Source organism: Moschus berezovskii, chromosome 2, assembly GCF_049115385.1.
Source record: "Moschus berezovskii isolate FMDL1 chromosome 2, NW_MosBer_1.0, whole genome shotgun sequence".
NCBI lineage: Eukaryota > Metazoa > Chordata > Mammalia > Artiodactyla > Moschidae > Moschus > Moschus berezovskii.
The window spans coordinates 139,601,952-139,619,487 of record NC_142461.1 but is presented as its reverse complement, the minus strand read 5'-3'; the positions used below and the strand labels follow the sequence as shown (position 1 = coordinate 139,619,487).

Genomic DNA, 17,536 nt, shown 5'->3' with positions numbered 1-17,536 from the left:
TATTTTTTAAAATTGACTACAAGAATTCAAAACTCACTGAAAGTTTTATGATCAAGATTATGGTTTTTTACAGTGAAAAAAAGATGCAGATTAAATTAAATCAATGGAAAAGATTCATGATAAATTGTCCAAGGAATTTCTAAGCATACAGCTCCCATTTGTTCTCTCCTAAAGGAGATCAGTCCTGGGTGTTCACTGGAAGGACTGATGCTAAAGCTGAAACTCCAATACTTTGGCCACCTCATGCGAAGAGTTGACTCACTGGAAAAGACTCTGATGCTGGGAGGGATTGAGGGCAGGAGGAGAAGGGGCTGACAGAGAATGAGATGGCTGGATGGTATCACCAACTCGATGGACATGAGTTTGAGTGAACTCCGGGAGTTGGCGATAGACAGAGAGGCCTGGCGTGCTGTGATTCATGGGGTCGCGGAGAGTCGGACACAACTGAGCGACTGAACTGAACTGAACTGAATGAAGTCATGGACAGCGCTATTCTCTTGGCAATGACGTGCGACAAAGTAATTGAAGTATGGCCAACCAGGGATGCTCACCTGAGCCTTGGTGTGCCCAGTCTTTATTGGAGCTCCACAGTCAACTCCACAGTCAGCTCCACACAGCTGACCTCAGTCTCCAGGCCCACCGGGGTTAAGTTGATACCATGTAACTCAATAATAAATGACATTGCTAGACTTTCTACTTTGGCCACAGACCAAAGATATCCTGTCCTAATCAGACAGGACATCCTAAGGGATTAGATATTACCCACCAGGGCTAAGTGTAAAGGCCAGAGCTCTTTTGGGGCAAGGTAAAATTCTCTATTACATACAAGGCCTAAGGATGATATAGAGGCAAATTGTGAACACTATCAGGACTCCATATATATTAGTTTTATGTTGCCTCTGAACAAATTTATCATTTTAAAAGAACACAATTCATTTTCTCAGTTATGTACACTAGAAGTTTGGGATGGCACAGTTGATTTCTCTACTTCAAGTATGGCAAGGCCAAAGTCAAGGTGTTGGCCATCTCAGATTTTAGCCGGAGACTCTAAGAAGCAATACACTTCCAAGACCATTTAGATTGTTGGGAGAACACTGTTCTTTGTAGTCACTGGACTGAGGTTCCTGGTTCCTTGTTGCCTGCCAACTGGTGTGGCTCTTAGCTCCTGGAAGCCTCTCGTTCTATATCTCTGAGCCAGTTGTGCCTCAGATCCTTCTCACATTTGGAATTTCTCTGAACTCTGTCTTCCACACGTCTTTTCTGCCTACAGCTGAATAAATTTCTCTCCTTTTAAGGACTTACTTGATCAATCCAAGACAATATTCCTGTTTTAAAATCCATAACCTTAATTATATCTTCAAAGTCCCATTTTCCCTGCAGTTTAACATATTCTATAAGTTCCAGGGTTTAGGGTATCAACATCTTAGGGAAAATTCATATAATGTCTCATATCTACAATTCTCTGTGGCTTCATGAAATTCTCTATGAAGCAAAGAACCTGAGCACCAGCAGCCTGTAAGCATCACTGTCTATTACATTAATACAAATACCACAGAGCTCAGGCAGACAATGCCGATGAATGAGATGGGCTGGTGAGAAAGTATTGAGTGCAGGCTATGAGGAAACTAGAGCAGAGGATGATAAACTATGGCCAGGTGCAACCTCAGCTTACTGACCAGTTTCAGTAAATAAACTTATATTTTCTATGTCTCTTTTTAGTCTATACTGACAGACATGACATGTCAACCAACACAGACTGCATGGTTTAGGAAGCTGCAAATATTTACTATGTGCCCATTTACAGAAAACATTTGCCAACCCATGAATTAGAAGCTGCATACATACCCCGTTTGAAGGCCACCTCAGAGTCCCAGCCAATTGTTGTGGTTGAAAAATTTTCACCGCGTGTTTCCAAATCTTTCTCTTTTTTCAAGAGAAGCTTGAGCTCAAGATTTTTATATGAAATTTTCTAATATGTACGTCAACTAATTTTAAAAAGTTTCCAAAATCCTAGCAAGGCTAATGAGAAAACATCTGCTGGTCTCATCGGCTCTTCCACAGTTTGTGGCTTTTGTTTTATGTAATTTCAGCCATAAGAGAGAAATGGAATTTAATCTCAATATCTGAGGACAGAACTGTGTCATGAGCTCTCTTTGCACCAATCAACTATGACAAGGGGTGTAAATACAATTATTGATTGACTCAATTTGGTTAATTCAGAATCTTCTGCTTTGGCCCAGAGATAGATTTTTTTATAGACCCTAAGCATGAGAAAGTTCACAACTCCAAACAAACCACCAATAAATAATTTCAAAATAAATATTAAAGTCAATCCCTAAAATAAATGTAAGGAATTTGAACATGATATTTTCTTCTTTGATATTTCTACTTTGAATTTATTAAAAACTGTATTTTTTCAAGAAGCAATTCCCCCCACTCTGACTTTTTATTGTTTAGTCCTGGTTTTCATGCCAGGTTATCCTGCATTTCCTCTATAAAAGAACAATGATTTATTAATTCTCTGAGAAGAAGAGAAAGGAAAACACCACTCAGGAGTCACACTGTAGGAAAACAAATGATCCCTGAGCTGGCAAATTTCTGTCTGTTCTTCATCTTACATCTGGGAAGGGCTGACCAAAACATTTAATTTTAACCAGCAAGTATGATTTATTTGAAAAAGAGAAGTTCAGACAATTCAGATTAGTTGATGCCTTGGAAATGAAATTTGATTGAATAAGGCTCTCATGTTTGGTAAAAGAATTAAACTTATAAATAAAAAAATTGATACTTAGGATACATATCAAAACACATGATGCCAATTTTTCCTTCTTAATTAGACAAGATTAAAGCACATAAGATGCATTAATTAATTAATTAAATCACATTAATTATTAAATTATGAAAGAAATAGCCAGTGAGTGCCAGTGATACATCTGTTCTGCTACAGGTACTGGAGATATAGCATTCAGTAAATAAATAAATAGGCAAGCTCTCCTGGAGCTGACATGAAAGTGGGGAAAGACAATAAACATGTATTAAATAATATGGCAGGTCGTGAAGAAAATGGAAAATGGTCAGTATATTATTATAGGCTGAATTCTGTCTTCTCAAAATTGATATGTTGATGTCTTAATCCCTAGTACCTTACGTGACTATATTTAAAGACAGAGTGTTAAAAGACATAATTATTGTTGAATAATGTTGAATAAAGTCTGTTTCCCAAGTTTCCAAACTAGGAAAGGTGTATATTAGGCTGTATATTGTCACCTTGCTTGTTTAAATTATATCCAGAGTATATCATGTGAAATGTCATGCTGAATGAAGCACAAGGTGGAATCAAGATTGCCAAGAGAAATAGCAATAACCTCAGACATGCAGATGACACCACCCTTATGGCAGAAAGCAAAGAGGGACTAAGGAGCCTCTTGATGAATGTGAAAGAGGAGAGTGAAAAAGCTGCCTTAAAACTCAGCATTCAAAAAACAAAGATCATGGCATCCGGTCCCATCACTTCATGGCAAATAGATGGGGAAACAATGGAAACAGTGACAGACTTTATTTTGTTGGTCTTCAAAATCATGGCAGATGCTGACTGAAGCCATGAAACTAAGACACTTGTTCCTTGGAAGAAAAGCTATGACTAACCTAGACAGCATATTAAAAAGCAGAGACATTACTTCACAGACAAAGGCCCAGCTAGTCAAAGCTATGGTATTTCCAGCAGTCATGAGAGTTGGACCATAAAGAAGTTTCAGCACCGAAGCACTGATACTTCTGAACTGTGGTGTTGCAGGACTCTTGAGAGTTCTTTGGACTGCAAGGAGATCAAACCAGTCAAGCCTAAATGAAATCCATCCTGAATATTCATTGGAAGGACTGATGCCAAAGCTGAAGCTCTAATACTTTGGCCACCTGATGTGAAGAGCTGACTCATTAGAAAAGACCATGATGATGGGCAAGACTGAAGGCAGGAGGAGAAGGGGATGACAGAGGATGAGATGGTTGGATCGCATCAGCAACTTGATGAACATGAGTTTGAGCAAGCTCTGGGAGATAGTAAGGGACAGGGAAGCCTGGCATGCTGCAGTCCATAGGGTTTCAAAGTGTAGGACACGACTGAGTGACTGGACAACAATGACAAGATCTGTAGGGTGGGCCCTAATCCAATATGTCTGGTGTGGTGTCCCAATAAGAAGGGAAGATTAGGAAACACACACAGAGGAAAAACCATGTGAAGAAGATGGCCATCTACAAGCCAAGGAGAGAGGACTTCAGAAGAAACCAACCAATGCTGCTGACACCTTGATCTTGGATTTCTACCCTTCAAAACTGGAAGAAAATATCTGTTTAAACCTCCCTGTCTGTGGTACTTGTTATGGCAGCTCTAGGTACACTCTCTGCCCAGACATTGTGCAACTTGGTGATCTTAGAGTGAATCAGAGGTTTTACCTGTCCACATTCTGATCAAATCTCATAGAATTAATACTTCAGGTGGTTTTTTCAGCACTTTCACCATGGTAAATTACCCTCCCTTTGCATTTGATGGCATGTTTATTGCCTATAGTTTTCTCATTCAATAATATAAAGCTCTGTTAGGGTGTCATTCTTTTTCTGGATGCTTCCTAGATATATGTCCAGTATAAATAGTATGTGGTAACAACAACAAGAACAATAAAAAACTATATTGAGTGGATAAATCTTTTTCTTATTTTAAAATATCATACATTTATTGTAGTAATTTTTTTTGAGTGGAAAACATTTATATAGATCTTTAAATGCAAAGCAATATAATATGTTGAGCATGTACATATGCTGTAAAAAAATAAAACATACAGGAAAAGATACACACAAACTTCAGAATAGTAGTAATTTTAGAAGACACAAATAAAGCAAAGAACTAGATTATCTGTGATTGTATTATTGGTGAACCAGTAAGATGACTTTATTCCTTTAATAAGAGTTTTATGTTGCTAATATATTTATAGTTTAAATGTAATTGCTTATTATATTTAAAATACTGATCATCTTAAATTTTCCATATTTTAAAGTGCCTATAAATTTTATTTTCTTTAAGGGGAATTATTCATTTTTCACAAAACACCAAGTAGTTCATAATAGGTTGGAAACACAGCAACTGCTAATTTAGCATAAAACAATGTAACTGCTTGAGCTTGTTCGTGTAAAATAGAAGGTAGTTATGAAGCCTATGGAGCCTCAGAGAAGCCAAATTTATCAGTGACAAGACAGCATTCCTAATATATTTGCATAGGTAGAACAAGTAACTTGTTTTCCACCTGCTTCATATACTGAAAATCTGCTTAAGCTGTGTTTTTAAACTGTCATTCTTGTATGGCAAAACCAATACAATATTGTAAAGTAATGAGCCTCCAATTAAAATAAATAAATTAAAAAAGAAAAAAGAAAAAGCCTAACTACATCTCAAAAAATGATATTCAAGCATCGTTTTAAAATTACAGCTGCTCAGTGTCAGTGAAATGGCAACCCACTCCAGTATTCTTGCCTAGAGAATCCTGTGGACAGAGGAGCCTGTCGGGTTGCCGTCTTTGGGGTCGCACAGAGTCAGACACGACTGAAGCGACTTAGCATGCATGCATGTATTGGAGAAGGAAATGGCAACCCACTCCAGTATTCTTGCCTGGAGAATCCCAGGGACAGAGGAGCCTGGTGGGCTGCCGTCCATGCGGTCGCACAGAGTCGAACACGACTGAAGCGACCTAGCAGAAGCAGCAATGTCAGTGATACAATAGATTGATATATTCAGATTCAGACATGATCAGGGTACCATTACCAGTGTTAGAGTAGTTGTGCCAAACTGATAGATTTAAGAAGCATTGATATGGTGCTTATTGTCTACCTGAAACTCTTAAGTAACTTGTTTAATCGTCATAACTAGCCCGTGAAGTAAGGAATATTGTGTCAGTGAGGCACATAAGAAAGCCGAGATAAGAAAAGTCGCCAAGGCAAAGGCAGGTTATGGAGGGAGGCAAATGAGCTTCAGTGTTTGTGCCAAATCATTACAGTCTGTTGCCTCCCCTAAAAGTTCAGACAGTGTCTAACATTTGTAATGCATGCTGTGGGTCTGAGCTTTCTATATGCTTTACATACATTCAGTTGTTTTATGGTATAGAGCCACCACTGGGAATCAAAAGGTCTAGATTCCAGTTTCAATTTTGGTGAAGGACAAAGAGTGTGATTCAGGAAACCTGGCTGTACTTTTCTGGGATTCAAGCTAATGAATTGGTTAAACTAGATGATTTATCTCCAAAGTCTCTTCTAATTCTAAAGTTTTAGAATTTGTAGACTATCTTAAAAGTCATACAATGAATATATATTTTTTAGTTTTCAAGTTTTTTAAACTGATTACTCAGTCTATATTTTTCATCTTCTACACTCTCATTCTTGAAAAAAACTTTTATTTAAAATTTATTTACTTATTTTAAATGAAACAAAGATCAATATTTTTAATGATAAAGGGTAAAGAATCTGCCTGCAGTGTCAAAGACCTGGGTTTGATCCCTGGGTAGGGAAGATACCTTGGAGAAGGGAAAGGCTACCCACTCCAGTATTCTGGTCTGGAGAATTCCATGGACTATACAGTCCTTGGGTTCGAAAAGAGTCGGACACAACTGAGCGACTTTCATTTCACTCACAAAGAAAATAGACATGATAAACCATTAGCTACCTTAACAACAAAGACACATAAAGGAAAAATCAGAAGAAATATAAGGGAAAAGAAAAATTATATAACCATAGTGAGACATATTAACATTTCTCTAAAAGCATTTTATTAAGTGCAGAAAAAATAAAAATAGGAACCTCTTGAATGTTGTTATTAATAATTTAAATATGATAGATTTATATTTAGCTAATTTATATTAATATATCCTACACAAATATATTTAAAATTTTGTATCTCATACCTTGTTATTAGATGTCCATAGGACATTTAGAAAAATTGGCAAAAAGATAAACATTGATAAATTTCAAAAAATAAGATTCTTTTGTGTGTGTGATTCAGTTATACATATACATAGTTTTTTTAACTCATTTTTTCATTTTAGGTTATTGCAAGATATTGACTATAGTTCCCTGTGCTATACAGTAAACCTTTGTTGCTTCTTGCATATCTATTTTTTTTAATTAGAAATGTAGCATTCTATTCATACTAAGTCAAACAAAAAACACTTTTATATTCTCATTTATAAAAGTTTTGAATTTAACAAATAGATGTAGATATCTTAGACTGAGATGCTATTATAAAGATATAAAGCCATTTTGCCAAAGAAAAGGAAATAAAAAAGCAAAGCAACAGAAAATAAACAAAAACAAATAATTTTACCTTTAATATTACAGGAACTTTTTATTTGGGGAATACCAGTACACATTATTGGAGAAGGAAATGGCAACCCACTCCAGTGTTCTTGCTTGGAGAATCCCAGGGACGGGGGAGCCTGGTGGGCTGCCGTCTCTGGGGTCACACAGAGTCAGACACGACTGAAGTGACTTAGCAGCAGCAGCAGTACACATTATTGTTCCCCTAGGAGCTAAATGTATACTTTCAACTCCCAAACAGCATTTACTTACCCAACAGAAATGCAGAGCTAATTATAATTAAGACGGTTAATTTTAGTTCTGCCTTGAATAATTCCACTTCACAGAGCTATCTTTTTTCCTCTTATTGCAATTATGAAATTATAATTTGTTTGATATGAGAAAATTATGACAGAAGCCTTAGGAGTAAACATAAAAAGAAAGTTTGATGACTTAATAAATATCATTAGCTTTTCAAAAACAGTGAAGCTCAAAGAATCTCAAAATCTTTTCAGTGATACTTATCTACATACATCTTATATGGTGCCAAAGCAATGAGGGAAATACATTTTAATTTCTGTAAGCAAAGACATTTTCAGTAAGTATTTCCATATAATACTTCTGTTTATTTAAGCAAATACTTTTAGATTGAACCTCATCCCAAGCGATAATCTCTCAGACTGTTTAGAGACTATGTTCTCAGGAATATGACAAAGGCAAGATCTCCAGCTCTAAGACAAAGACATGGAAACATGATGCTTCTGTTAATGGTCATAATGACTAATTCCCTATTCTTTAGCCTCATTTTGCTTCTCAGTTCATCATGATCTAATGATTCAGATCATTTTTTATTTTACAGATAACAGCAGGGACGACACTCGAGTTCCTACTGCACCTCAACTCTCCTCTAGAATGAAGCACATTAAACAACAGATGGCCAAAAATCACCTTCAATTTGTGCGATTTGAAGCAACAGACCTCCATGGTGTGTCCAGGTCTAAGAGTATCCCTGCACAATTCTTCCAAGTGAGTTTTGCAAGTAGTTATGACTGAATGTCATTTCATTCAATTCATTTGCAAGTGAATGGTCCTTATTACTTTTTCTAATTTTATTGTTATCTAAACAGCAATTAAAACTTAAAACCAATCTAACCTTTGTTTGATATGAGAAAATTATGACAGAAGACTTAGAAGCAAATATAAAAAGAAAGTTTGATGACTTAATAAATATTATTAAGTTTTCAAAAATAGTGATGTTAAGAAATACTACATTTTCAGATATTTGAGACATGAGGTTTGTTTTTTTTTTTTCAGCTTTTGTCATGTGTTCAATAACTGATTACCGTGTTATTGAAACATTTCTTAGGAAGGGACATCAGACAGTATTATACAAAAGTATCAAAATTCAGTTCAGTTCAGTCGCTCAGTCATGTCCGACTCTTCACGACCCCATGAATCACAGCACACCAGGCCTCCCTGTCCATCACCAACTCCCGGAGTTCACTCAAACCGTGTCCATCGAGTCGGTGATGCCATCCAGCCATCTCTTTCTCTGTCGGCCCCTTCTCTTCCCGGCCCCAATCCCTCCCAGCATCAGAGTCTCTTCCAGTGAGCCAAATCGTCGCATGAGGTGGCCAAAGTATTGGAGTTTCAGCTTTATCATCAGTCCTTCCAGTGAACACCCAGAACTGATCTCCTTCAGAATGGACTGGTTGGATCTCCTTGCAGTCCAAGGGACTCTCAAGAGTCTTCTCCAGCACCACAGTTCGAAAGCATCAATTCTTCTGCATTCAGCTTGCTTCACAGTCCAACTCTCACATCCATACATGACCACGGGAAAAACCATAGCCTTGACTAGACGGACCTTGGTTGACAAAGTAATGTCTCTGCTTTTAAATATGCTATCTAGGTTGGTCATAATTTTCCTTCCAAGGAGTAAGCGTCTTTTAATTTCCTGGCTGCAATCAGCATCCGCAGTGATTTTGGAGCCCAAAAAAATAAAGTCTGACACTGTTTCCACTGTTTCCCTATCTATTTCCCATGAAGTGATGGGACCAGACGCCATGATCTTTGTTTTCTGAATGCTGAGCTTCAAGCCAACTTTTTCACTCTCCTCTTTCACTTTCATCAAGAGGCTTTTGAGTTCCTCTTCACTTTCTGCCATAAGAGTGGTGTCATCTACATATCTGAGGTTAAGCATCCCCAAAGGTTATTATTTAAATATTACTTTCAATATTAAATTGTAATTTTCTAATTTGCTTTACACTGAGTAAAACTGGAATTTTTCAAAACATTTTTCAAAGAGTTCCAAATAAGTCAAACATGTACCTTAAAAGACTTATTTAGATCTGCCTACACACATACACTTGAAATTTATATATACAGGTCCTTGAGCAGGTTGAAAAATTAAAGTCATTGAATAGTTCTTGACTTATCAATTTTGTTACTGGTAAAGGCAGATTCATATCACACAAGCCAAATGGCATTTGAAAATGTGTAGAGATGGTGGAAAGTGAGGGAGGCAGTGACTCAACACCAAATGCAAAAGAGTCACCTCTTCTAGTACCAGCTGCTCCTCAGTAGCCATGTTCTTTGAGATTTAGAGGTAATATAAAAACCAGATTGGCTTGCAGAATTAACCTCACCATGTTCACTGACATCATGGGAACTGAACTTTACAGTCAGCTTTTTCTCTACCCATTAATGTTAGTATCAACACATGAAACCTTATTGATATTCCTACCACACAATTTCTAGAAAAAAATTTATGTGTCTATTCAACTTCATTATTTCCCAGTTGTGTGGTAAGTAGAAAAGTTAAATTAAAACTTAATCTATTGAATCCAACAGGTATTTGACCAGAAAATACATTAGCAATCATTTAGTCGAACACTTTTGTTTCACAGATATGGAGGCTGAGGCATGTATATAGTACCATGACCTGCCTAACTTCACATAAGCAATTATTGACAGTTAGGACTAGAAATACTGAACAGTATCAAAGGGCAAAATGATAGGCTACTGAATGAGGAATTCCCCAGGTCGGTAGGTGCCAAGTATGCTACTGGAACTCAGTGGAGAAATAACTCTAGAAGGAATAAAGGGATGGAGCAAAAGCAAAACCAATACCCAGTTGTGGATGTGACTGGTGATAGAAGCAAGGTCCGGTGCTGTAAAGAGCAATATTGCATAGGAACCTGGAATGTTAGGTCCATGAATCAAGGCAAATTGGAAGTGGTCAAACAGGAGATGGCAAGAATGAACATAGACATTCTAGGAATCAGTGAATTAAAATGGACTGGAATGGGTGAATTTAACTCAGATGACCATTATATCTACTACTGTGGGCAGGAATCCCTTAGAAGAAATGGAGTAGCCATCATGGTCAACAAAAGAGTCCGAAATGCAGTCCTTGGATGAAATCTTAAAAACGACAGAAGATTTCTGTTCGTTTCCAAGGCAAACCATTCAATATTACAGTAATCCAGGCCTATGCCCCAAGCAGTAACGCTGAAGAAGCTGAAGTTGAACGGTTCTATGAAGACCTACAAGACCTTTTAGAATTAACACCCAAAAAGATGTCCTTTTCATTATAGGGGACTGGAATGCAAAGGTAGGAAGTCAAGAAACACCTGGAGTGACAGGCAAATTTGGCCTTGGAGCACGGAATGAAGCAGGGCAAAGGCTAATAGAGTTTTGTCAAGAGAACGCACTAGTCATAGCAAACACCCTCTTCCAACAACACAAGAGAAGACTCTACACATGGACATCACCAGATGGTCAACACCGAAATCAGATTGATTCTATTCTTTGCAGCCAAAGATGAAGAAGCTCTATACAGTTAGCAAAAACAAGACCAGGAGCTGACTGTGGCTCAGATCATGAACTCCTTATTGCCAAATTCAGACTGAAATTGAAGAAAGTAGGGAACACCACTAGACCATTCAGATATGACCTAAATCAAATCCCTTATGATTATACAGTGGAAGTGAGAAATAGATTTAAGGGACTAGATCTGATAGATAGAGTGCCTGATGAACTCTGGATGGAGGTTCGTGACATTGTCCAGGAGACAGGGACCAAGACCATCCCCATGGAAAAGAAATGCAAAAAAGCGAAATGGCTGTCTGAGGAGGCCTTACAAATAGCTGTGAAAAGAAGAGAATCGAAAAGCAAAGGAGCAAAGGAAATATATAAGCATCTGAATGCAGAGTTCCAAAGAATAGCAAGGAGAGATAAGAAAGCCTTCCTCAGCGGTCAATGCAAAGAAATAGAGGAAAACAACAGAATAGGGAAAACAAGAGACCTCTTCAAGAAAATTAGAGATTCCAAGGGAACATTTCATGCAAAGATGGGCTTGATAAAGGACAGAAATGGTATGGACCTGACAGAAGCAGAAGATATTAAGAAGAGGTGGCAAGAATACACAGAAGAACTGTACAGAAAAGATCTTCACGACCAAGATAGTCACGATAACATGATCACTGACCTAGAGCCAGACATCTTGGAATGTGAAGTCAAGTGGGCCTTAGAAGGCATCACTACGAACAAAGCTAGTGGAGGTGATGGAATTCCAGTTGAGCTATTTCAAGACTTGAAAGATGATGCTGTGAAAGTGCTGCACTCAATATGCCAGCAGATTTGGAAAACTCAGCAGTGGCTACAGGACTGGAAGAGGTCAGTCTTCATTCAAATCCCAAAGAAAGGCAATGCCAAAGAATGCTCCAACTACCGCACAATTGGACTCATCTCTCACGCTAGTAAAGTCATGCTCAAAATTTTCCAAAACAGGCTTCAGCAATATGTGAACCGTGAACTCCCATATGTTCAAGCAGGTTTTAGAAAAGGCAGAGGCACCAGAGATCAAATTGCCAACATCCGCTGGATCATGGAGAAAGCAAGAGAGTTCCAGAAAAACATCTATTTCTGCTTCATTGACTAAGCCAAAGCCTTTGACTGTGTGGATCACAATCAACTGTGGAACATTCTGAAAGAGATGGGAATACCAGACCACCTGACCTGCCTCTTGAGAAACCTGTATGCAGGTCAGGAAGCAACAGTCAGAACTGGACATGGAACAACGGACTGGTTCCAAATAGGAAAAGGAGTACGTCAAGGCTGTATATTGTCACCTTGCTTATTTAACTTATATGCAGAGTACATCATGAGGAACGCTGGGCTGGAAGAAACACAAGCTGGAATCAAGATTGCTGGGAGAAATATCAATAACCTCAGATATGCAGATGACACTACCCTTATGGCAGAAAGTGAAGAGGAACTAAAAAGCCTCTTGACAAAAGTGAAAGAGGAGAGTGAAAAGGTTGGCTTGAAGCTCAACATTCAGAAAACAAAGATCATGGCATCTGGTCCCATCACTTCATGGAAAATAGATGGAAAAACAGAGGAAACAGTGTCAGACTTTATTTTTTTGGGCTCCAAAATCACTGCAGATGCTGACTGCAGCCATGAAATTAAAAGATGCTTGGTCCTTGGAAGGAAAGTTATGACCAACCTTGATAGTATATTAAAAACCAGAGACATTACTTTACCAGCAAAGGTCCGTCTAGTCAAGGCTATGGTTTTTCCCGTGATCATGTATGGATGTGAGAGTTGGACTGTGAAGAAAGCTGATCGCCGAAGAATTGATGCTTTGAACTGTGGTGTTGAAGAAGTATCGGGGACCAGCCTCGATATGGCCCAGGGTATCCTCGGGATGAACGGCGTCGGCGTCAGAGAGAGAGATAGAGAGAAAGAGAGAGAGAGACAGGGGCTGATGATTCCTTGGTTTACCCTGGAAACCAATAAAACCCCAGCACGGGGTTTGCTCTGTTTACATAGGCCGCAGGCGCCCTCTCAAATCACTGGAGGTACCCCACCAGGGCACCCCCTCGAGTGGGTCTTAGAAGCCCAGGCAGATAAGTAAACTCAGAGGGCCCAGCGCTCCAAGGATCTCAACCAAAAAAAAAGAGAATAGAGAAAAGGACAGAAAAAGAGAAAGAACGACACGGGGAGACCAAGCTTCAGTGATCAAGGCCCAAAACTTTATTTTCCAGTGCTGTTTTTATACCCTAAGTTGTGCACATAAAAAATAGAGAAAGAGAGGTATAGAGTCACGCCAAAATCACGCGGGGTCAGCAGTCTTGACCCTTATCAGGATCAGGGCTTATTTTTGTATGTCTCGTGATATACAAAAGTTTTAGGTGGTTTACATCATCTTCTGGCCAGGTGGCCTGCTAACAGTTTATGGTCCTCTCTCTTAACAAAGGTTAGTTAGCTAGAAAAAGTCTTATATTCTTTTAAGGTGATTTTCCTAAAGTCAGGTGCTAGACATATGACAAAGTTACATTCCTATAAGGCACAGGTGTAGTGAGCTACAAGAAAGGAATTTATTAACTTAAGATCTGATGTGGTTAAATCAAAGGCTACTACTTATATTCTCTATATGTGATTAATATATTTCCAAGGATACAATAGATAGAGGAAACTTTGCAGCAAGCATTGATTCAACAATGAAATCTTTTTTAGTACTATTCTAATGATTTTAACTTCTTCAACAGATTTCTGTATTTTAGAATATTAGGCTTTCTGTCCTTGCATGGCTGGGAGGCTATAAACAGTCACACTCATAGTTGTAAGAGCCCGGACAAACTTGTCATGCAAGTTAGAAAGCTATCAGAGGGGCTTGGATTGGAACACTCCTATTAAGCCAAGGAGAACTTTTTAACTATAGCTCTGAATTAATGTTTTCAGAGAAAGGTGGTTGGGGGGAAGCCCCCGTAAGTATTAGAGGACTTGATAAGAGGCGTAAGACAGTAAGGCAGTCAGACTCCAGTTTTCTTTGGGGTAGATGCTCAGGTAAGTCCAGGGGGTTCCTCGAGTCCTGATCAGCCTTTGCCCGTCAGGCCTCTTCCCCAATTGACCTTTGCCACGGGTAGGATTTCCCTCGCTGGCTCTCGGCAGAGAAGACTCTTGAGAGTCCCTGGTACTGCAAGGAGATCCAACCAGTCCATTCAAAAGGAGATCAATCCTGGGTGTCCATTGGAAGGACTGATGCTAAAGCTGAAACTGCAATATTTTGGCCACCTCATGCGACAAGTTGACTCACTGGAAAAGACTCTGATGCTAGGAAAGGTTAGGGGCGGGAGGAGAAGGGGACGACAGAGAATGAGATGGCTGGATGGCATCACCGACTCTGTGGACATGAGTTTGAGTGAACTCCGGGAGTTGGTGATGGACAGGGAGGCCTGGCGTGCTGTGATTCATGGGGTCGCGGAGAGTCGGACACGACTGAGCGACTGAACTGAACTGAACTGAACTGAGGACTAGAAATAGATTTGGTGATACTGATCCAACCAGTCCATACTTAGGAGATCAATCCTGGGTGTTCATTGGAAGGACTGATGCTAAAACTGAAACTCCAATACTTTGACCACCTCATTCGATGAGTTGACTCACTGGAAAAGACTCTGATATGGGAGGGATTGGGGGCAGAAGCAGACGGGGACGACAGAGAATGAGATGGCTGGATGGCATCACCAACTCTATGGACATGAGTTTTAGTGAACTCTGGGAGTTGCTGTTGGACAGGGAGGCCTGGCGTGCTGTGATTCATGGGGTCGCAAAGAGTCGGACACGACTGAGCGACTTAACTGAACTGAACTGAAGTCATGCTGACTTGAAGGCTACAACATTCTGGAAACTATAAATTAGGTCCACATTCATCGGCAAGGTTTTCGGAACTCTGTGCCTATGAGGTAGTTTGCTCGTTCAGTTCAGTTCAGTTCAGTTCAGTCGCTCAGTCGTGTCCGACTCTCCGCGACCCCATGAATCACAGCACGCCAGGCCTCCCTGTCCATCACCAACTCCCGGAGTACACTCAAACTCATGTCCACAGAGTCGGTGATGCCATCCAGCCATCTCATTCTCCATCGTCCCCTTCTCCTCCCGCCCCCAACCTTTCCCAGCATCAGAGTCTTTTCCAGTGAGTCAGCTCGTCTCATGAGGTGGCCAAAGTATTGGAGTTTCAGCTTTAGCGGACTGTAAAGGTGAATGAGGAGAGAAGTGCCATGGTCAGCAACCCTGGCTCCTCTGTCCCATGTGTCCTGTGTGTGATCACAGTCAGCTCTCTGAGAAGGACTGCAGATGGTCTACTGACTCTTTTTGGAGGATTGCAATAAAATAAGTTGAAATAAAGCCTTATCTGCATTATTAGCAACTATGCCATGTGATTAAAAAATGATTTTAAAAAGTATTTTTGGTTATGATCATTTCAAATAATCCCTTTAGATTTTACCTTTTTCATTTGCTATAAAGACATTTTCTTTATTGCTATAGCTTTTATTTATCAGTGCTGTTTGCATGAGCATATAAAGTCTCCAAAGGTTAAAGGCTAAAGCTATTGACTTGTTCATAAATTATGTTTGAGAATATTATTTTAAACTATTTAAAATGTATCTGTAATAAGCTAGTTTCAACTAACAGATTAAGCTTTTTTTTTTTTTCTCATTAGTAATGCTCTCCCACTCGCACTTCCCATCCCCCGAATTTTTTGTTTGGTTTCAAGCTTCAAAAGTTGATTGCTCTGTCCTTTAACTTCTTTAGGAAAAAGTGATTCATGGTGTTTACATGCCCCGAGGTTATCTTGAATTGATACCAAATCCTAAGGACAATGAAGTGGATCACATTAGAGCAACGTGTTTTAATAGTGACATAGTCCTGATGCCAGAGCTGTCAACCTTCAGAGTTCTGCCATGGGCCAAGAGAACAGCCAGGGTGATCTGTGACACGTTCACTGTGACTGGGGAGCCTCTTCTGACCTCCCCAAGGCACATCGCCAAAAGGCAGCTGAGCCAGCTGCAGGATGCTGGTTTCTCCTTGCTCTCTGCTTTCATCTATGATTTCTGCATTTTTGGTGTACCTGAAATTATCAATTCAAAAACCATATCTCTTCCTGCTTCAGCACTGCTAAATGATCATGACCAGCCATTCATCCAGGAACTCGTGGATGGTTTGTATCACACTGGGGCCAATGTTGAGAGCTTTTCCTCCTCTACCAGGCCTGGCCAGATGGAAATCTGTTTTCTGCCTGAATTTGGCATCAGTTCAGCTGATAATGCATTTACCCTAAGAATGGCTGTCAAAGAAGTGGCAAGGAAGTATAATTATATCACCAGCTTTTTCATCGAGACTGGATTCTGTAATTCAGGAATTTTGTCTCACAGTCTCTGGGATGTCGATGAGAAGAAAAACATGTTCTGTAACAGTTCTGGAATTGAGCAGCTCACGATTCCTGGGAAAAAATGGTTGGCAGGCCTCTTGAAGCACTCTGCTGCCCTCAGCTGCTTGATGGCCCCTGCTGTTAGCTGCAGGAAACGCTACTCTAAGGAGAGCAAAGACCTGAAGGAAAGTGTGCCGACAACGTGGGGGTACAATGATAACAGTTGTGCTTTTAATATTAAGTGTCATGGTGAGAAAGGCACTAGAATAGAAAATAAATTGGGCTCAGCCACAGCAAATCCATACCTGGTGCTGGCCGCCACTGTTGCTGCAGGGTTAGATGGACTTTACAGCGATGATGGTGTTTTGGCTGGTCCAGAGAACAGCACAGACCTTCAACAGTCCAAACCTTCTGAGATCCCTTTGAAACTGGAACATGCCCTCATGGCACTAGAGGAAGATCAATGTCTGAGAGAGGCTCTAGGAGAAACTTTTATTCGGTATTTTGTTGCCATGAAGAAATATGAGTTGGAAAATGAAGAAACAGATGCTGAGAGAAATAAATTCTTAGAATACTTTATTTAGAGTGGAACCCTTAACTATTCCTGTAGCAGTGTGAGGTTTTTTTAAGTTGCTGATTTGCCAGAAAGAAAAGATGGAGTTTTCTAATAACAATAAGACTACGAATGCTTTCTCTCTTTTTTGTTCCATGAAATATTTGAAGATGACATGGGGCTACTGAGAGGGTTCTAATAGAAACAAACAATAAAGTTGTGGTGCAACAGTGATGTGCAAATCCAACAATTCTTGTCACTCAGTGATCATTGCCTCTGTGTATGTTTGTTGACCTAGACACAAATATTCAGGCTTTTTGGGGGGCAACAAATATATTTACACAATAAAAAGTCTTAAGAATTAGAAAACAAAATTTAAATGACTAAAAATACAATGAAGTAATTTTCAATTATACACAGAGATTGTGACTGCC

The 17,536-nt window shown here is 39.4% G+C and overlaps 1 protein-coding gene across 3 annotated transcripts in view; it reads left to right on the top strand.

Annotated features, from left to right (window-relative positions):
- The window catches only part of LGSN (lengsin, lens protein with glutamine synthetase domain), a 30,503-nt gene extending 13,370 nt beyond the window's left edge, over positions 1-17,133 (top strand). For 2 of the 3 annotated variants that reach the window (XM_088842751.1, XM_055397949.2), the window contains 2 exons: positions 8,192-8,358; positions 15,934-17,133. In XM_088842751.1, the coding sequence (XP_088698877.1) occupies positions 8,192-8,358; positions 15,934-17,133 (1,367 nt within the window). The remainder of the gene's footprint in view (positions 1-8,191; positions 8,359-15,933) is intronic. The other variant, XM_088842754.1, reaches the window with a different exon arrangement.
- Positions 17,134-17,536: the final 403 nt, after the last annotated feature.